General features: G+C 45.2%; 2 protein-coding genes across 3 annotated transcripts in view; both read right to left on the bottom strand.

Annotated features, from left to right (window-relative positions):
* The window catches only part of LOC310785643 (rap guanine nucleotide exchange factor 1-like), a 44,331-nt gene extending 35,091 nt beyond the window's left edge, over positions 1-9,240 (bottom strand). For both annotated transcript variants that reach the window (XM_083646787.1, XM_083646788.1), the window contains exons 1-6: positions 9,135-9,240; positions 6,425-6,588; positions 5,382-5,578; positions 4,309-4,465; positions 1,365-1,780; positions 495-600 (exon numbers count right to left, since the gene is read on the bottom strand). In XM_083646787.1, the coding sequence (XP_083502913.1) occupies positions 495-600; positions 1,365-1,780; positions 4,309-4,465; positions 5,382-5,578; positions 6,425-6,588; positions 9,135-9,162 (1,068 nt within the window). In that variant the 5' untranslated portion in view covers positions 9,163-9,240. The remainder of the gene's footprint in view (positions 1-494; positions 601-1,364; positions 1,781-4,308; positions 4,466-5,381; positions 5,579-6,424; positions 6,589-9,134) is intronic.
* An 8,123-nt stretch (positions 9,241-17,363) lies between these two features.
* Positions 17,364-17,500, bottom strand: part of LOC310785644 (dynamin-1-like) — a gene marked incomplete at both ends in the record, with an annotated part of 55,667 nt that continues 55,530 nt past the window's right edge. The window contains one exon of the mRNA XM_083646789.1: positions 17,364-17,424. Within this exon, the coding sequence (XP_083502915.1) occupies positions 17,364-17,424 (61 nt within the window). The remainder of the gene's footprint in view (positions 17,425-17,500) is intronic.

The following is a 17,500-nucleotide window of genomic DNA, read 5'->3' as shown; positions in this document are numbered from 1 at the left end:
CTTCCTGCTTCCGTTGAGTCAGACTACATTTACACTGATTAGAAATCCTGTTTTTGTTGTTGTCCTTCTGGAGAAATGAAGCCTCCACACTGGTTATTAAGCCTCCACACTGGTTAACTTTATTAAGCCTCCACACTGGTTAACTTTATTAAGCCTCCACACTGGTTATTAAGCCTCCACACTGGTTATTAAGCCTCCACACTGGTTATTAAGCCTCCACACTGGTTATTAAGCCTCCACACTGGTTAACTTTAGCCTGAAATATGTGAGAAAAGAGCTAACCACATGTGTCACATAATTGCAGGAATTGAGGCCACCTCAAACCACTTCCACTCAATTATTTTCACAAGTGTTCAAATGAACACTGACATACTGACATACTGTACCCATCACTCATTATTATTGCATATACTGTATGCTGTGTGTGTGTGTGTGTGTGTGTGTGTGTGTGTGTGTGTGTGTGTGTGTGTGTGTGTGTGTGTGTGTGTGTGTACCTGTCTGTCTGGTTCAGGGTCTCGTCTCATTGGTGCTACAATGGCGATCCTGCAGGGGGAGGGGCCTGATGATGATTGACGCTTCTTAGGGGGGAGGGCGGGGGCACTGGAGGGGGAGGGGTTAGAGAAATACAGTGAACATTATATTTCCTAAAAATAAACACACACATACACACTGTTACACAACCTCACATCACTTCTCTGTCTGTGTGTGTGTGTGTGTGTGTGTGTGTGTGTGTGTGTGTGTGTGTGTGTGTGTGTGTGTGTGTGTGTGTGTGTGTGTGTGTCTCTGTCTGTCTCTCTCTCTGTGTCTCTGTCTCTCTCTCTGTCTCAATTCAATTCAAATTGCTTTATTGTAGGGATGGCATGAGACCACTTTTTCATGTCTGATACCAATGCCGATACCACAACCTTGAGTATGATACCGATACCAATCCGATCCGATCTTTTCCCCTCGCTTATACAACTAAGCTAATGAATGTATCTGGATGCACTTTGCTTAACGCAGCCATCTAGACATCATGTTCAAACTGAATGACTCAAGCAACAAGTCAAGATCATTTTAAAAATAAACTAAAGAGTACAGACCCACAGAATAAAGAGACATAACGTTGGCATATAGAGAGATGTAGCAGAGTTTTATGTGATTTTATTGAAATATTTGTTCGTATGGAATGTCTGGTATGCAAGGAATGCAGTTTGTGACAGTGAATGATGTACATATACATTACCATATACATGGTAATGTATATGTACATTCAAACATAAAAAAAGCTTCCTCACCTGGAATAATCCAAGTCTCTAATCTGCTGACAGCTGTCTATTTGAGCTAATGATGAGTTTTCACACCTGAGCGGACATGTTTCTTACCTGGGTCTGTCTGTCTGCTGGGTGGGCGGGGTCAGGGTGGCATGCTGGGGGAGGGGCTTAGGGGGCTTGGGAGGAGCAGAGAGCTCCTGCTGCTCCTCTTTCCTCTCCACCTTCCTCCACTCCTCATCCACTGTAGGAGATACAGGGTTTGGGGGGGTCAGCGGGGTCAGCGGGTTCGGGGAGGTCAGGGGTTTCGGGGAGCTCGGGGAGGTCAGGGGTTTCGGGGAGCTCGGGGAGGTCAGGGGTTTCGGGGAGCTCGGGGAGGTCAGGGAGGTCCGGGTTCGGCCTGATGTCTGTTGGCCTTCACACCCTCCAGGTTGTTCACACCCTCCAGGTTGACTCACATCAGGCTGTGATTGGACAGGAGAACAGGGGGTGGAGCCATCTTGTCTCTCGGCAGCCAATCTAACCAGCTCCTGACAGACAGAAACACACAGCAGCTCATCACATCACAATGTGCTCCACATGATGTTACTTTCAATACATGTATGGAGATTTTTCACTATCTTTATTCAAGAGAATAAGGTCAGGGTTTGGTCTGTCAATTGATTGATTGCATGATTGATTGATTTCATCCCTGCTCTCTGCTTGTGCTCAAACTCTGCGAGCACAGAGGAGAAATCCAAGAGCAGAAGTTTTATAAGCGCACAGAAGCAGTTTGACAGTTCAATAAATCATCATCTCTAATTGATATAAATGAATAAAGTGACAGAAACATCTCAATATACAACAGGAGAGCACAGAGTCCTATAGGCAGTGGTGTCCAAATTATTTTGGAGTATCTGTACTTTATTCGAGTATTCATATTTCTGACAACTTTGACTTTGACTCCACTACATTTCCTCAATAAAAAGTATACTTTTACTTTTTATCCAGTACATTTCCTCGATGCATCTTCGTTACTCCATAACTACTACTACAAATCATGTGTAGCCTGCAAGCCAGCAAAGTGACTGTATGGTCTAACTCTCATTCAGGAAAACTACTTCTGGACAATCAGCATTTTCATCACAGCAGCAGGTCAATGGAACTCAATTCCCAAACAAATCAGAGAATGCGTCAGTATTTTGAAATCAACACTCAAATCATGGCTCAAGTCAAATCAATTATGTGACCACTGATCTGATCAATTGAAGCTACAGTATTGTAGCTTGTGTTTTATGTCATGTACTGTCTGTAAACTGTGCTAATAGTCTCGTTTATAACTGTTTGTATTGTATTGCTGTATTATTGTATTGTATTGTCTATTGCACTTTGCTGTTTTTCTTCTTGCCCAGGGAACACAGATGCAAATGATCTATAGCTAAATTCTGGCCCAACGGTTGTTGTGCATCATGGCTCCTGTCAAATCAACTAATAAACTAGACAACTAAACTACGTTTTCTCAATCAGTGCTCCCAGCTTGCAAGTTACGTTAATCATGATCCACAGATTCCACACTCCATTCCAGTAGGTGGCAGTAATGCACTATATAGTCTGACTGCATTGAAGCAGGCTGCTGGTATAAGCTCTGCCATTGGCCGACTATTTCAGTCGGCAAGCAGAAGAAAATCCCTTTCCGCTCCCTGCAAGCTCCGAACAGCTCCGACTGACCGCCTGCGACCATTTATGGATTTCCTTTCCACTCCCTGCGTGTCGAATCTGTTGCTCTTTAATGTCTCCACCAGGGGCGGTTTTAGCATCAGAGCTTTGGGTGGGCTCACTGAACTGTGATGGACCACTGAACCCCTAGGGGGGTCCGGGGGCATGCCCCCCCCGGAAGAAAATTTTGTACAGTTTCAAGTAAAAATGGATCAAACTGGCGCACTTTGAGATCAAAATGAAGAGACTAGATCTATGAAGAACTACACACATCAATATCTTCTTTACCGTTCTGTGGTTTTACAGCGATGAAAAAATAATTGTTTCCCTATATATACTATATATATTCTGCATACAGGTTACTATATGGTAGAATTATGCTTGCATAAATAATACCAAAATCACTTCAGGGGAGTTTCAAGTAAAGTAACATTTTGCTTTGTAGGCAAAACAAAAGTAAAATTAAATCAAAAGGGAACTTCCTAACTTATTGGCTGGAATAATATTCCAACAAGATAATGAATGAATGAATGAATGAAAGCTTTATTTCGGACTTTCACAAAAAAGAAGAAATAGTAATATACACAAGTGGTATCAATGTTACAAAATATATATATTTATAAGTGAAAAAGAAAAATAATAATATACTGTAAGCACTAAAGCAGGAGTTTGCAGTCAACTAGTTGAAATTAATATGGGTTAGGGTTTGTTTAGCCTACGAAACAACGTTATGCGCTAATTTGCATATCAATATGCGCTAATTAAGTAACTACTAACGACTCTGACTGCTCAATGCTCACCTCACAGTTTCATTGATCATGAGTGGGGAGAACGATTGTGTGGACTGTGGAGGACCACTTCGCTGCTGTACTGTGTGTGACCTGTGTGAAGTGATGTGGGATTAGGCAGATAGATGGAGGAGGGAGCGCCTGCGCAGCCGCGGTTCTAGAAACTTTTCGGGTGGGCTGAACCCCCCTAAATTTTTGTCTCAGCCCACCCTAAGAACATAGAGGGAGGGGGGAAACACGCACACAGCGCATTGAGTGTAGTCAGAAACTGCTACTAATGACCACCATGGATTTGGAGAGGAAAAAAAATAAAAAAATAAAAAATAAAAAAATTGCCTCTATTTTTTTGGGTGGGCTGAGACTATTTTTGGTCTCAGCCCAAAAAGGTCTAGAACCGCCCCTGGTCTCCACCGCTGTGAAACAACAACAACAGCGCTAGCTCGTTGCTACACGCTGAAAATGGCAAGATTTGGATTGTGCTATAAAGCAGGCCTGCTTGATACATGAATGCTCGAGTCCAAGTCCGAGTCAATTCCAAGTGGAGTCACGAGTCCTGAAACAAAGGTCAGCCTCACCTTGACCCCGTCCAGCACGGCCTTGATCACGTTGGTGACGGTCTCAGTGGCTTTCTTGTCGTCGCGGGCAACGCCCTGCAGCATCAGCTCATCCGCCCAGCGAATCAGCTGAGCCAGAGAGTGATAGAGACGGGAGAGACAGGAAGAGACTGTCTTACTGCAGAGAGAGGAAGGGGGGGTTAGCATGCAGGTTGGAGTAAGATAAGTAACGACCAATCAAAATCCACCCCTCTGGACTGTGGACTAGCCCTCGCGGACTTCAGTCTGCACACACCGTGACACGTTCAATGTCATCACATCAGGTCTGCCAGAGTGAGACAGGTTACCGTCACTTAAAGGGAGATGCCCACTTTTCGGGAGTTTAGCTGATTTGCCATATCCTCCATACATAACCAAGATACAGTGTCTTCACCGTCACTCTCTGTGCAGTACACAGTGAGCTACAGTCATCCAGTTAGTTAGTATTGCCATAGAATGGAGGCAAATGGCACAGTCGTTCAAAATCACCAAAAACACACATCTAACAGCGCCAAAAAGCTCCTTGTGCTTCAGGTACTCACCACACGATGAAATATTAATCCATAGTTACGTGAAACGTAATTTTCAGAGTAAATCCCCACACCGACTTACTTCCTTGTTTGCCTGTAAAGAGCTCCTCTGCTGTACACAGTGCATGCGTTGTACTGTATGCCGCGCATGCCTGGCGGCCATGTTTACAAAGTAGTTCAGGCTATCTATTTACCTTAAAAAAGATCATATCTCCGCATTTTGGATTAATATTAATATTAGACATGTATCCTAATAACATCTCGGCTTGTGGACCCCAGGAAGAATAGCTGCTGCAATGCTGTAGCTAATGGTGTAGCTAATGGTGATCCTAATGAAGTTCAACTTAAAGTCTGCTTGCGGCCCCGCCCCCTTGTGGACTGGATGAGTAGTGGATTTGGAGCCCTCAGCACTCACAGACTTACCAGGAACGCGCCTGCAAAGTCCACGAGTCGGCGAGTGTGGAGAAGTGTGGACATTTGGATCGGGCCTCAGTAAGTAAGGTAAGTAGGATCAAAGGCCACTACCTGTTGTGGAGGCGTGGCTCCAGCTGGACCAGAGTCTGGACCGCCTCCAGGACTTGACCCGAAGCCTTGCCCAGCAGACCGCCCACCGCAGACTGGTCCAAATCCAGTCTGTCCACTCCCAGTCTGTCCACCAGGGCTTTGAAATACTGCAGAGAGAAGACCACTGCTCTCTCCTGCTCTGCTAACACACACACTGACTGGACACACACATGCACGCACGCACGCGCGCGCACACACACACACACACACACACACACACACACACACACACACACACACACACACACACACACACACTAATTATCACAATTTCAAGCTTAGTAACACGAGTGTCAGAGAGACTCCTAATAAATAAATGAGAAACAGGAAGTGGAGAGAGTCAGACAGACTTCTTGATTGTGCAGACTAAGCAGCAGACAGGAAGCTCGTAGGTCTCCATGTTGCGTCACGGTGGATCAGACAACTGAACCGGCTCCACTCAACCCAATGCTCCACCCGGTTGATGGAGAGTTCACAAATCAGTGGCCCCAAAAATACCCTTTTAGGCTGAGCTGAGAGAATCCTAAATAAATCAATACATTTGACAGCCCTCTCTCTCAACTTTCCACCTTGACAAATTTGTCAAATCAACGGTTTGCGAGTGCGCGCGCGCGTGCGTCTATGTCTGTGTGTACCTTGCATCGCAGTGTGTGTGTGTCTGTGTGTACCTTGCGTCGCAGTGTGTGTGTGTCTGTGTGTATCTTGCGTCGCAGTGTGTGTGTGTCTGTGTGTACCTTGCGTCGCAGTGTGTGTGTGTCTGTGTGTACCTTGCGTCGCAGTGTGTGTGTGTCTGTGTGTACCTTGCGTCGCAGTGTGTGTGTGTCTGTGTGTACCTTGCGTCGCAGTGTGTGTGTGTGTCTGTGTGTACCTTGCGTCGCAGTGTGTGTGTGTCTGTGTGTACCTTGCGTCTCAGTGTGTGTGTGTCTGTGTGTACCTTGCGTCGCAGTGTGTGTGTGTCTGTGTGTACCTTGCGTCGCAGTGTGTGTGTGTGTGTCTGTGTGTACCTTGCGTCGCAGTGTGTGTGTGTTGAGCTGCAGCTCAGCTGGTTTGGCTCTCTGCATGGACTGGGTGCGTCTGACGAGCTCTCCGGAGAAGCGTCTGATCCTGGGAGGGTGGAGCTTATCCTTCAACCTCATGGTGAGAGAAGAGAACTGCGAGCGCTGGGCGTCTGCAGGAGGAGACAGATGCTGATTGTGTACAGATGTTTCTCATTTCGTTCAGCCACTTTGCAGTGCTGCAGTACTGCTGCACTGCTGTGGCAACAGTAATAATCATTTAGTTTATATAGATGCTGACAATATGAGTACACAGAAAACAAAATAACAACGAGCAACAGCCAACAGAAACAGATACAAATAACAATTAACACATCAATCAGGGATATATGGAAACAGAGAGGAGGGAGGGAGAGTGTGGGAGGAGTCTATGGAGGGACCAGGAAGTGATGCTGATGAGGAGGGAGTTGCAATAGTCCAGGCGGGAGGACATGAGGGTGTGGATGAGGGATTGAGCAGCAGGTGGGCAGAGGCAGTGTCTGATTTGAGCTACTGTATATTGTGGAGTTGGAAGTATGCGGTCTTGATGATGGAGAGGGTGGATGAAACCAAGGATGAAACCAAGGTTGCGAGCCAGTGGATTTGGTGCCGATGAGAAGAAGTTCCGTCTTGTCACTGTTTGAGAAAGTTGGTTTTTATTGTAGATATGCAGGTTTCGATGTGGGTGAAGAGGGGGGGGGGGGGGGGGGGGTTCTGAATGGATTTTGAGCTGATGTAGATCAGATCTGGGTATCGTCAGCGTAGCAATGGAAGGATGATGTGACCAAGGGGTCTTTGGAGGAGGATGGAATGACACACTGTGTCAAAGGCTGCGCTGAGATCTAGGAGTATCAGGAGGTTGAGGGCACCTGAGTCTGCAGAGGTGAGACTTTGACCAAGGCAAGTTTCGGTGCTGTGAAATGGATGGAAGCCGGACTGAAGGGGTTCATAGAGGTTGTTGGACTGGAGATGGGAGTGGAGTTGGGTTCATAGAGGTTGTTGGACTGGAGATGAGGTTGGCTGGGTCGAGAGTGGGCTTTTTAAGAATGGGGGTGACAACGGCAAGTTTGTAGACAGAGGGAACGTGACCGTGGGATAGTGACTGATTGAAGAGGGTGGTGAGGTGGGGGATGGTGACAGGGAGGCAGGCCTTGGTCAGAGTGGTGGGGAGGAGGTCCAGGGAGCAGGTGGTTGTCTTGGGGAGGAGGTCCAGGGAGCAGGTGGTTGTCTTGGGGAGGAGGTCCAGGGAGCAGGTGGTTGTCTTGGGGAGGGGGTCCAGGGAGCAGGTGGTTGTCTTGGAGGCGGTGATGGTGTCAGTGAGAGAAGGGGTGGGGGGGGTGATCAGGCGGGAGGAGTAGTTTATTGACAGTAGAGAAGAGGGTGCAGGTGTTCCTGTTGGTGCTGTTGATGAGGGTGGAGAAGTGGGCGGATTTGGCAGCTTGGAGTGTGTCACGGTAAGAGATGTGTTGTTTGTAAGCTGTAAGGTTTAGAGATGTAACTGTAATTACGGGGGGTTAGCCTGATTGAGTGAATAGAAGTCAGAGGGTTGTTGCCAGGTTGCAGTGAGGAGGAGCAGATCAATGTTATTGGTTGCGTTTCCCTTCAAGGGATACACACACAAATGCTGCATCAGGTATCAATGGGTTAAGAAGGTGTTAAGAATGCCCCAGACCCTTCTTACAAAACCTTCTTAACGAAAGATCATCTTAGCGCTAAGAAGCTTTTGGGAAACGCAGCCTTCTTAACGGAAGATAATTTTAGGCTAAGAAGCAATCGGGAAACGCGTTGGCTTCTTACGGGAGCCTTAAGAAGGGTCAAAGAAGCTTCTTAGCGCTAAGAAGCTTTTGGGAAACGCAGCCTTCGTAACGAAAGATCACCTCAGGCTAAGAAGCAATTGGGAAACGCGTTTGCTTCTTAAGGAGAGAGAGATGGATGGATGGAGGAGCAGGAGGTTATTGAGATTAGCAGAGCGGTGCGGGATGTTGACGGGGGAGCGAGAGTTAGTCCAGAATGAGGGGATGTTTGTGTCTTCAGGGTAGTGTAGAGTCTGGTTTCCATTGTGTCAGTAGTGGTGTCGGCGGAGAATACCGGCTTTGCTGGCAGCAGCAGTGGTGAGATAGTTGTTGTTGAGTGTGTGAAGCTGGTCAACAGGTAGGTAGGTGAGTCGGGGGAGGGTTAGTGGAAGTTGGAGAGTAGGTGAGTCGGGGGAGGGTTAGTGGAAGTTGCAGAGTAGGTGGAAAAATTGAAGAGTAAAGTGTTAGGAGCAGGAGTGTGAGTCATGATGAGACATGAGTACAGATGACAGTCATCTGTGGAGTATATTGACGGTGGCTAGTAGCTGATTGATAGTCAGTGAGTTGTGTGGGAGTAGCATGGTGACTAGTAGCTGACTAGACCAGAGCAGTGAAACCCAGCCCTTAGACACCCAGCTGTAAAGTGGTCAAACTAAATGAGTAACAACTGTATCAGTTTACTTAGTTTTACGTTTACAAGAGACAGACAGACAGACAGACAGACAGACATGCAGACAGACAGACAGACAGACAGACAGACACACAGACAGGCAGGCAGACAGAGAGACAGACAGACAGACAGACATGTTTGTTTTGAGCCTGTGGTTCTAACAGTAACAGTTATTAACAGTTATCCAACAACCAGACAGCAGAAGAACTGAACTTACCTGTCTTGCTCTCAGGCCTAGCGGACATGTCTCCAGCCGGCAGATAGAAAGGTTCCACAGCTGATGTCTCTGTGTGTTTGTCTCTCTGTGTGTTTGTCTCTCTCTGTTTCACTGCTCTCTATTCTAGTCCATAACCGCTCTCTTTCACTTCCTTCCTCCCTCTCTGACTTCCTCTCTCTGACTTCTGCTCTCTCTCTCTCGCTCTCTCTCTCTCTCTCAACTTTGCTTTATTGGCACTAACAGTTTAAATACTTCTCTCTCTGTCTCTCTCTCCTCATGTTAAATACTGCTCTCTCTGTCTCTCTCTCCTCATGTTAAATACTGCTCTCTCTTGTCTCTCTCTCCTCATGTTAAATACTGCTCTCTCTGTCTCTCTCTCCTCATGTTAAATACTGCTCTCTCTCTCTCTGTCTCTCTCTCCTCATGTTAAATACTGCTCTCTCTGTCTCTCTCTCCTCATGTTAAATACTGCTCTCTCTGTCTCTCTCTCCTCATGTTAAATACTGCTCTCTCTGTCTCTCTCTCCTCATGTTAAATACTGCTCTCTCTCTCTCTCTCCTCATGTTAAATACTGCTCTCTCTGTCTCTCTCTCCTCATGTTAAATACTGCTCTCTCTGTCTCTCTCTCTCCTCATGTTAAATACTGCTCTCTCTCTCTCTCTCCTCATGTTAAATACTGCTCTCTCTCTCTCTCTCTCTCTCTCCTCATGTTAAATACTGCTCTCTCTGTCTCTCTCTCCTCATGTTAAATACTGCTCTCTCTGTCTCTCTCTCCTCATGTTAAATACTGCTCTCTCTCTCTCCTCATGTTAAATACTGCTCTCTCTGTCTCTCTCCTCATGTTAAATACTGCTCTCTCTCTCTCTCTCCTCACGTTAAATACTGCTCTCTCTCTCTCTCTCTACTCATGTTAAATACTGCTCTCTCTCTCTCTCTCCTCATGTTAAATACTGCTCTCTCTCTCTCTCTCTCTCTCCTCATGTTAAATACTGCTCTCTCTCTCTCTCTCTCTCCTCATGTTAAATACTGCTCTCTCTGTCTCTCTCTCCTCATGTTAAATACTGCTCTCTCTGTCTCTCTCTCCTCATGTTAAATACTGCTCTCTCTGTCTCTCTCTCCTCATGTTAAATACTGCTCTCTCTGTCTCTCTCTCCTCATGTTAAATACTGCTCTCTCTGTCTCTCTCCTCATGTTAAATACTGCTCTCTCTCCTCATGTTAAATACTGCTCTCTCTCTCTCTCTCTCCTCATGTTAAATACTGCTCTCTCTGTCTCTCTCTCCTCATGTTAAATACTGCTCTCTCTGTCTCTCTCTCTCCTCATGTTAAATACTGCTCTCTCTCTCTCTCTCTCCTCATGTTAAATACTGCTCTCTCTCTCTCTCTCTCTCTCTCTCTCCTCATGTTAAATACTGCTCTCTCTCTCTCTCTCTCTCCTCATGTTAAATACTGCTCTCTCTGTCTCTCTCTCCTCATGTTGCTGATGCTGACAGTGATGATCAGGTGATGAAGCTGGTGAGTGCAGTCTGAGGTCCTGCAGCGCCCCCCGTCAGCAGTCTGAGGTCCTGCAGCGCCCCCCGTCAGCGTAAGCAAACAACAGCATGTGCATCCGGCTCACCTGGTCACACGCATTCCACTAGTCCTTCACGCGGGTGGGCGACGCGGGTTCGAATCCGACCCGAGGTCGTTTGCCGCATGTCATCCCCTCTCTCTCTCTCTCTCTCTCTCTCTCTCCCCACCCTTCCTGTCTGCCTACTGTCCTATCTAATAAAGGCAAAAATGCCCCCCCCCCAAAAAAAGGGGAAAAAAGAGAAGAAGCGGTTTGATTCAGTTTGAGCCCATGACTTCAGAATAGAGAGCCGCAGGGATGACGTATTTTTGTAGGCAGAATGCGGAAGTCCCGAACTTCCTGGTTCTACACTGTTTCTGTCTATGGGATTTTTGAATGGGTTTTTGCCGTGATGCTTCAAATACGGTCTCTGGGCAACGCAAGATTAATCAAACGCGAACCAGAGTTCCGTCGGATAATCTTCACACATGAGGACCACTTTCATGAGTTTTGTAGCGTAAATGCGAGCCCTAGAAGTAAAATGCTCGAGCTAAGCTAATCCAGAACTACACACTGTCGCATAGGCTTCCACGTCACGTCAGCACTCAACCTGGACTGTTGTTGATGTGTGCACTGATTACCCTGGGCTGAACGGGGCTGAACCAGGTGAGGGAAAGAGAATTTCCGTGTTCGCCCTTTGAAGTGGTGACGTTATTGACGTATATATCCCCATCGACTCAAAAGTGTAGTCTCATTTAGCCGTTTGCTAGCTAGCCGTCCTTTTAACGGCAAGTAAAAGCTTCAAAACTCGTAAAAGTGGTCCTCGTGTGTGAAGATGATATTACTAAACACTGGTTCGCGTTTGATTAAGCCAGCGTTGCCCAGAGAGCTTATTAGAAGCATCGCGCCAAAAACCCATTCAAAACTCCCATAGGCGAAAACTGTGAAGAACCAGGGCTGTTAGCATCGATGATTTCCGGACTCGTTACTGCGGCTCTCTATGTCACCGCCCTATTGATAGTATTCTGTTACATCACCACACGGCCATCTTGGTAGAAAAATAACAGGTGATTGTGATCAATTAACAGGTGATTACAATCAAGTGACCCAGCCAATGAGCTGTGTGTATTGTAGCGCCATATTGCCTGATGCATGCTTGTGACATCATGGGAATACTATGAATAGACTCTGGATTGTTGACTGGATTGTTTCTGCCATCTTTCTAATTGTTTCCAACAATGCCCACTTGCCCCTTTTATACTAAAATAGATAGATTCCTAGGCTCGGCTAATTCCTAGCAGCTTGACCGGTGTGTGGGCTAACCTGCTCTTATGACATCACTGACGATGTCACAACTTCGCATCTTATGACATGACTGGTGACATCATCAGTGACTTATGGCATCATCACAATGTCACCCATGACATCATCAGTGGGACAAAATTTGAAACAAACATTGCCCACATCCTCCTTTTCTTATATAGATTTAATGTTTAAATGCATTCATGTCTGACGCTTGGAACAAAAGAAAAACACACAACATGTGTGCTAACGTCTCAGGTCTGAATGATAATGAAGAGAATGAATGAATGTCAGTGAGTGCTGAGCTGAGTCAGTTAGTGAATATATCACATGAGTACTGAGCTGAGTCAGTTAGTGAATACATCACATGAGTACTGAGCTGAGTCAGTTAGTGAATATATCACATGAGTACTGAGCTGAGTCAGTTAGTGAATATATCACATGAGTACTGAGCTGAGTCAGTTAGTGAATATATCACATGAGTACTGAGCTGAGTCAGTTAGTGAATACATCACATGAGTACTGAGCTGAGTCAGTTAGTGAATATATCACATGAGTACTGAGCTGAGTCAGTTAGTGAATATATCACATGAGTACTGAGCTGAGTCAGTTAGTGAATATATCACATGAGTACTGAGCTGAGTCAGTTAGTGAATACATCACATGAGTGCTGAGCTGAGTCAGTTAGTGAATATATCACATGAGTACTGAGCTGAGTCAGTTAGTGAATATATCACATGAGTACTGAGCTGAGTCAGTTAGTGAATATATCACATGAGTACTGAGCTGAGTCAGTTAGTGAATATATCACATGAGTACTGAGCTGAGTCAGTTAGTGAATATATCACATGAGTACTGAGCTGAGTCAGTTAGTGAATACATCACATGAGTACTGAGCTGAGTCAGTTAGTGAATATATCACATGAGTACTGAGCTGAGTCAGTTAGTGAATATATCACATGAGTACTGAGCTGAGTCAGTTAGTGAATACATCAAATGTGGGAGTCTTTCAGAAACAATTGAAGCTTGTTTACAGTCACACAAACTTTATTCATGTCAACACATCTCATGATACTACAATACAAAACATGGCTGCAAGAACACACGCGTGCACACACACACACACACACACACACACACACACACATCTAGGCCACTGTTGCTCTCTGCATATAATTTAGATTTCATTTCTTATATTTCACATATTCTGTAAACATTATACATAATATTATGTACAGTACCATGACAAAGTCTTAGGCACCCAAGAGTATATATATATATATATATATATATATATATATATATATATATATATATATATATATATAACATATACACACACACACACAGTATATATAGATTGTGCCTTTTGTCTGCATTAGTGTGTCAGTAGACGCTATTACTATTTATTGTACATTTTTGATATTAAGAAACTTTTCATTTATTTTGAAAGCACCTTGGCTTTACTTTGTCTTTTACATGTGCCTAAGATATTTGCACAGTACTGTATATTGATACCATAGTGTACTATCCACAATCACAGGTGATTTGATTTGATTTTATTAGGTGGGGGGTGGGGGACTGGGACTGGGCTGCGTTCAACAAGCTGCTGGATCAATCACAGGTGGGGGGTGGGGGACTGGGACTGGATCACAGGTGGGGGGTGGGGGACTGGGACTGGATCACAGGTGGGGGGTGGGGGACTGGGACTGGATCACAGGTGGGGGTGGGGGACTGGGACTGGATCACAGGTGGGGGGTGGGGGACTGGGACTGGATCACAGGTGGGGGGTGGGGGACTGGGACTGGATCACAGGTGGGGGGTGGGGGACTGGGACTGGGCTGCGTTCAACAAGCTGCTGGAGAACTCGTTTGCAACAATTCATCAGTTAACAAGCCTGGTAAAACAATCCTGATCAAGTGACCTCACATTCTGTGGCACTACTTGCCTTGACAGACAACTCCTTCAGCCAATCAGCGTAGCCAAATCCAGTCCTTCAGCCAATCAACGTCACCAAATCCAGTCATTCAGCCAATCAACGTAGCCAAATCCAGTCCTTCAGCCAATCAGCGTCGCATGGAGTCCAATCCAAATCCACTTGGAAGAATGGCGAAGACGTCTTTTCTGCCGAGAAACTCGGCTGGTGCATTTAAATGTTATTGCATCTATTTCTGCAATTATCTGATTACTTTACTACTGTAACATATAACGTTACCACTCGTTGCTTCGGGAGCCGCTGTTACTGTTTTGCCAGCGGCGTCCCTGATTGGCCGGTTATGTTGTCAACTATGAAGCAGGTCCCTGATTGGCCCGTGGACTTTGTCATTTCTGAACATCACTGGGGGCGGGGAAAGGGATGTTTTTGGATTGCGGCTCTTGCAAAGATATGTTTTGTCAACGTGTCTGGGCAAGGTCTCTCTCCCTGCTGACACAGGAACTGCTTGTGATGCTAGCTAACATCAGTGAACAGAACGCGGTGCTGAACGCAGCTCAGGCTACAGACTAACACTACAGAAGCAGTACAACATCAACAGCATACACAGATACAACAGATAGATAGCATGTATAGTGCCAGTTTACATCCACACAGCCTGTTTTCAGATACACGTAGGCTATGTCACTTTAAAGGCAGGTCTAGTTGATGCTTAATAAACATTAAGTAACCATTACTTAACAGTCTTGACCATAAGCTATAACCTTAACCTCAGTGACTCAACCCAAACACCATACCTTAGTTCAGAGGGAGGCGGGCCTCCCCAGGGGAACTCCAAACAGTAAAATATTACATTAGTTATCAAAAGGAGATCACATAGAATAGCCAAAATCTTTGTGATTTGGTTAAAGAGATAGTTCAGAGATACAGTAGTTTGGGGGGATTTGACTGTTTTTCCCACTTTCCCAGAGTCAGAAACAAAGAAATGGCTTCAGACAGACCGTTTCTTTAACAGTCTGAAGCTATCTTGTCTCAATTGTTGAGATCAAATAATTTTTGGGATGAAATAACATAATCCTGATCCTATAGGCAACCAGGAGTTAAGAGAAACTACGATAAGCAAGCAAGAGGGAGCGCTCTGTCTGACGGGAGGCCCACAGCCTCAGACTTTGACATGAACACCATTAGTAGCTTACTAGACACATGAGTCAAAGTCATGAATGTAACCTTATTGTAAAGTGTTCCCTATAAAGCAAAGTGAAGTGTTCCTATTGTTATTTCATCACCTTTCCTTCCTCAGACTCTCTGTGCCCATTGGTTTCAATGAGGGAAGCTAACAATGCTAACTTTCTTAACAAGGTGGGGGGTAAAAGTCTAAAAGTCACAATTTCAGAGTTTCCCTCTAACAGGAACTGCAGCAAATAAACAAGTCAATAAATAACAAACAAACAAACAAAATAAATAAATAAATAAATACATAAATAAATAAGTTAATAAAAATAGAAATGATATGTAAACTTTACTGTACACTGTAAACATTTCCTTAAATGTAACATTTCAGCATAAAACAGAAGTTTCTCCTCTGAAGAAAACTACAAACTTAAAGATTATGCAGACTGTTGGCCTGTTGTCGTCATGGTGACACAGTGGTAGGTTGTTGTCCTGGTGACAGTGGCAGGTTGTTGTCCTGGTGACAGTGGCAGGTTGTTGTCATGGCGACCGTGGCAGGGAGTGTTGCTTGTTGTGGGTCTGAGCTCAGGCCAGAGGAGTGGGAGGTCTTCACCTCTACACCACCTCTGATAAGAACATCAAGTCTAATATGTGAGACAGGCAGGAGGAGGGTGAGACAGTGGAGAGCTGTCATGGAGGTACTGCAGGTGGTGGAGTGCTCTGCCAACTGCAATCAAACGGCTGTAGCAGGTGCATTTTTCAAAGGGGTCCCTTGACCCTTGACCTCTCACCTCAAGATATCTGAATGAAAATGGGTTCAATGGGTTCAATACCCACGAGTCTCCCTTTACAGATAAGACATTACAGAGATTTTTCATAGCCTGCCCTGAATAGCATTAGGCTAATAGCTTGTTGATTGATTTTTGTCTGTTGTTGCTCATCCCAGTTTGTCTCAACAGATGTGTTATGCATGAACGCACATACTTGTGATGAGTAACGGGGGAGAAAATGGGTATTTTGCCGAGGATTTTGTATGTGGATGGATTATTATTTTGCCGTATGCCCAAATTCACATGCTCTGTTAATGAAATAAAACATATATAGGTAGTTACTCATCTCAGTCTGGTGTGTTGATCAAAGTAGTGATTAAAAGGTTGGGTGGGCCCAGATTAAAAGGTTGGGTGGGCCCAGATTAGAAGGTTGGGCGGGCCCAGATTAAAAGGTTGGATGGGCCCAGATTAGAAGGTTGGGTGGGCCCTATTATACAGTCTATGGGCCGGCCCAGATTTTCACATTTCAAAGCGGGGAGCGGTTTTGGAACCCCTGGTCTAGTGATTATTATTAATAATGTTACTATTGCTATTAAAGCTGTAGTGCATAACTTTTGTCTCCCCCTTCTGGTAGTGAGAGTACGTGAAACTAAACAAAACTGTAAACAGGTAAAATCCAACACATCTTCTTCATAGCAGCCATGTTGTTTGCACATGAGCATTTAAACGCTCATGAACACACCGAGGAAGAACCACTTCCCAACTCGGGAAATGGGAGCATCCGAGGAGCACGTGAATGCAGCGTTTTGTCAAAAGCTCCAACTTGGTACTGTTTTGGCTGTAAAATGGTGGATATATTAAATTGTAAAATGGTGGATATATTAAATTGTAAAATGGTGGATATATTAAACTGTTTTGATTGTCACACAACCCCATGAAATGAGATGTTTCACTATCAGAATTTGATCGATTCAGTCTGATAACTTTTGGAATGTCTAGAAGAGCCGCGCACAACTGAATTATTTATCCACATTCCAGTTAGCAGAGGGCTAACAGGAAGTTAGCAGAGGGCTAACAGGAAGTTAGCAGAGGGCTAACCGGAAGTTAGCTGGCTGGGCCGGGTGGAAGTCACTGGTGAGTATGCTCCAGGCCAGCGTGAGAATGTCTCCACAGACAGCAGACTGAAAACTCTGGTCTACAAACTGCAGAATACAGAGAGAGTGATGTGGAGTTGATAGGGTTAATCAGCACTGTGGGAACTCAGTTGGCTTGAATGTAACGGACGTTCATTTAGATGTAAAAGTTACGTACTAGAGCTTTAATATTATTATTATTGTGGTGAAGGTTTCACAGTTCAGAACAACACAAAGTTCAGCTCCTCTGCAGGGCGAGAGAGAGAGAGAGAGAGTGTGTGTGCGTGCGATTATGTGTGTTTGTGTGTGTGTGTGCGTCCGTCCGTCCGTGCGTGCATGTATCTCTGTGCGTGTGTGCGTGTGTGTGTGTGCGTTAACCCTCAATAGAAGACTGTGGGCTCTCTCCGTGGGCGGGGCTGCCTTTGTTGGGCCGGCTGGGAAACGACAGAACAACACGAAGAAGAAAAAGAAGAAGAGAAAGAAGAAAACAAAAGAATCAACATAAAGATC

Source organism: Poromitra crassiceps (genome assembly GCF_964638095.1).
Source record: "Poromitra crassiceps genome assembly, chromosome: 11".
In the NCBI taxonomy this organism is placed as follows: domain Eukaryota; kingdom Metazoa; phylum Chordata; class Actinopteri; order Beryciformes; family Melamphaidae; genus Poromitra; species Poromitra crassiceps.
Note: the sequence above shows the minus strand (reverse complement) of the source record. Positions and strands in the feature narration are given on the sequence as shown.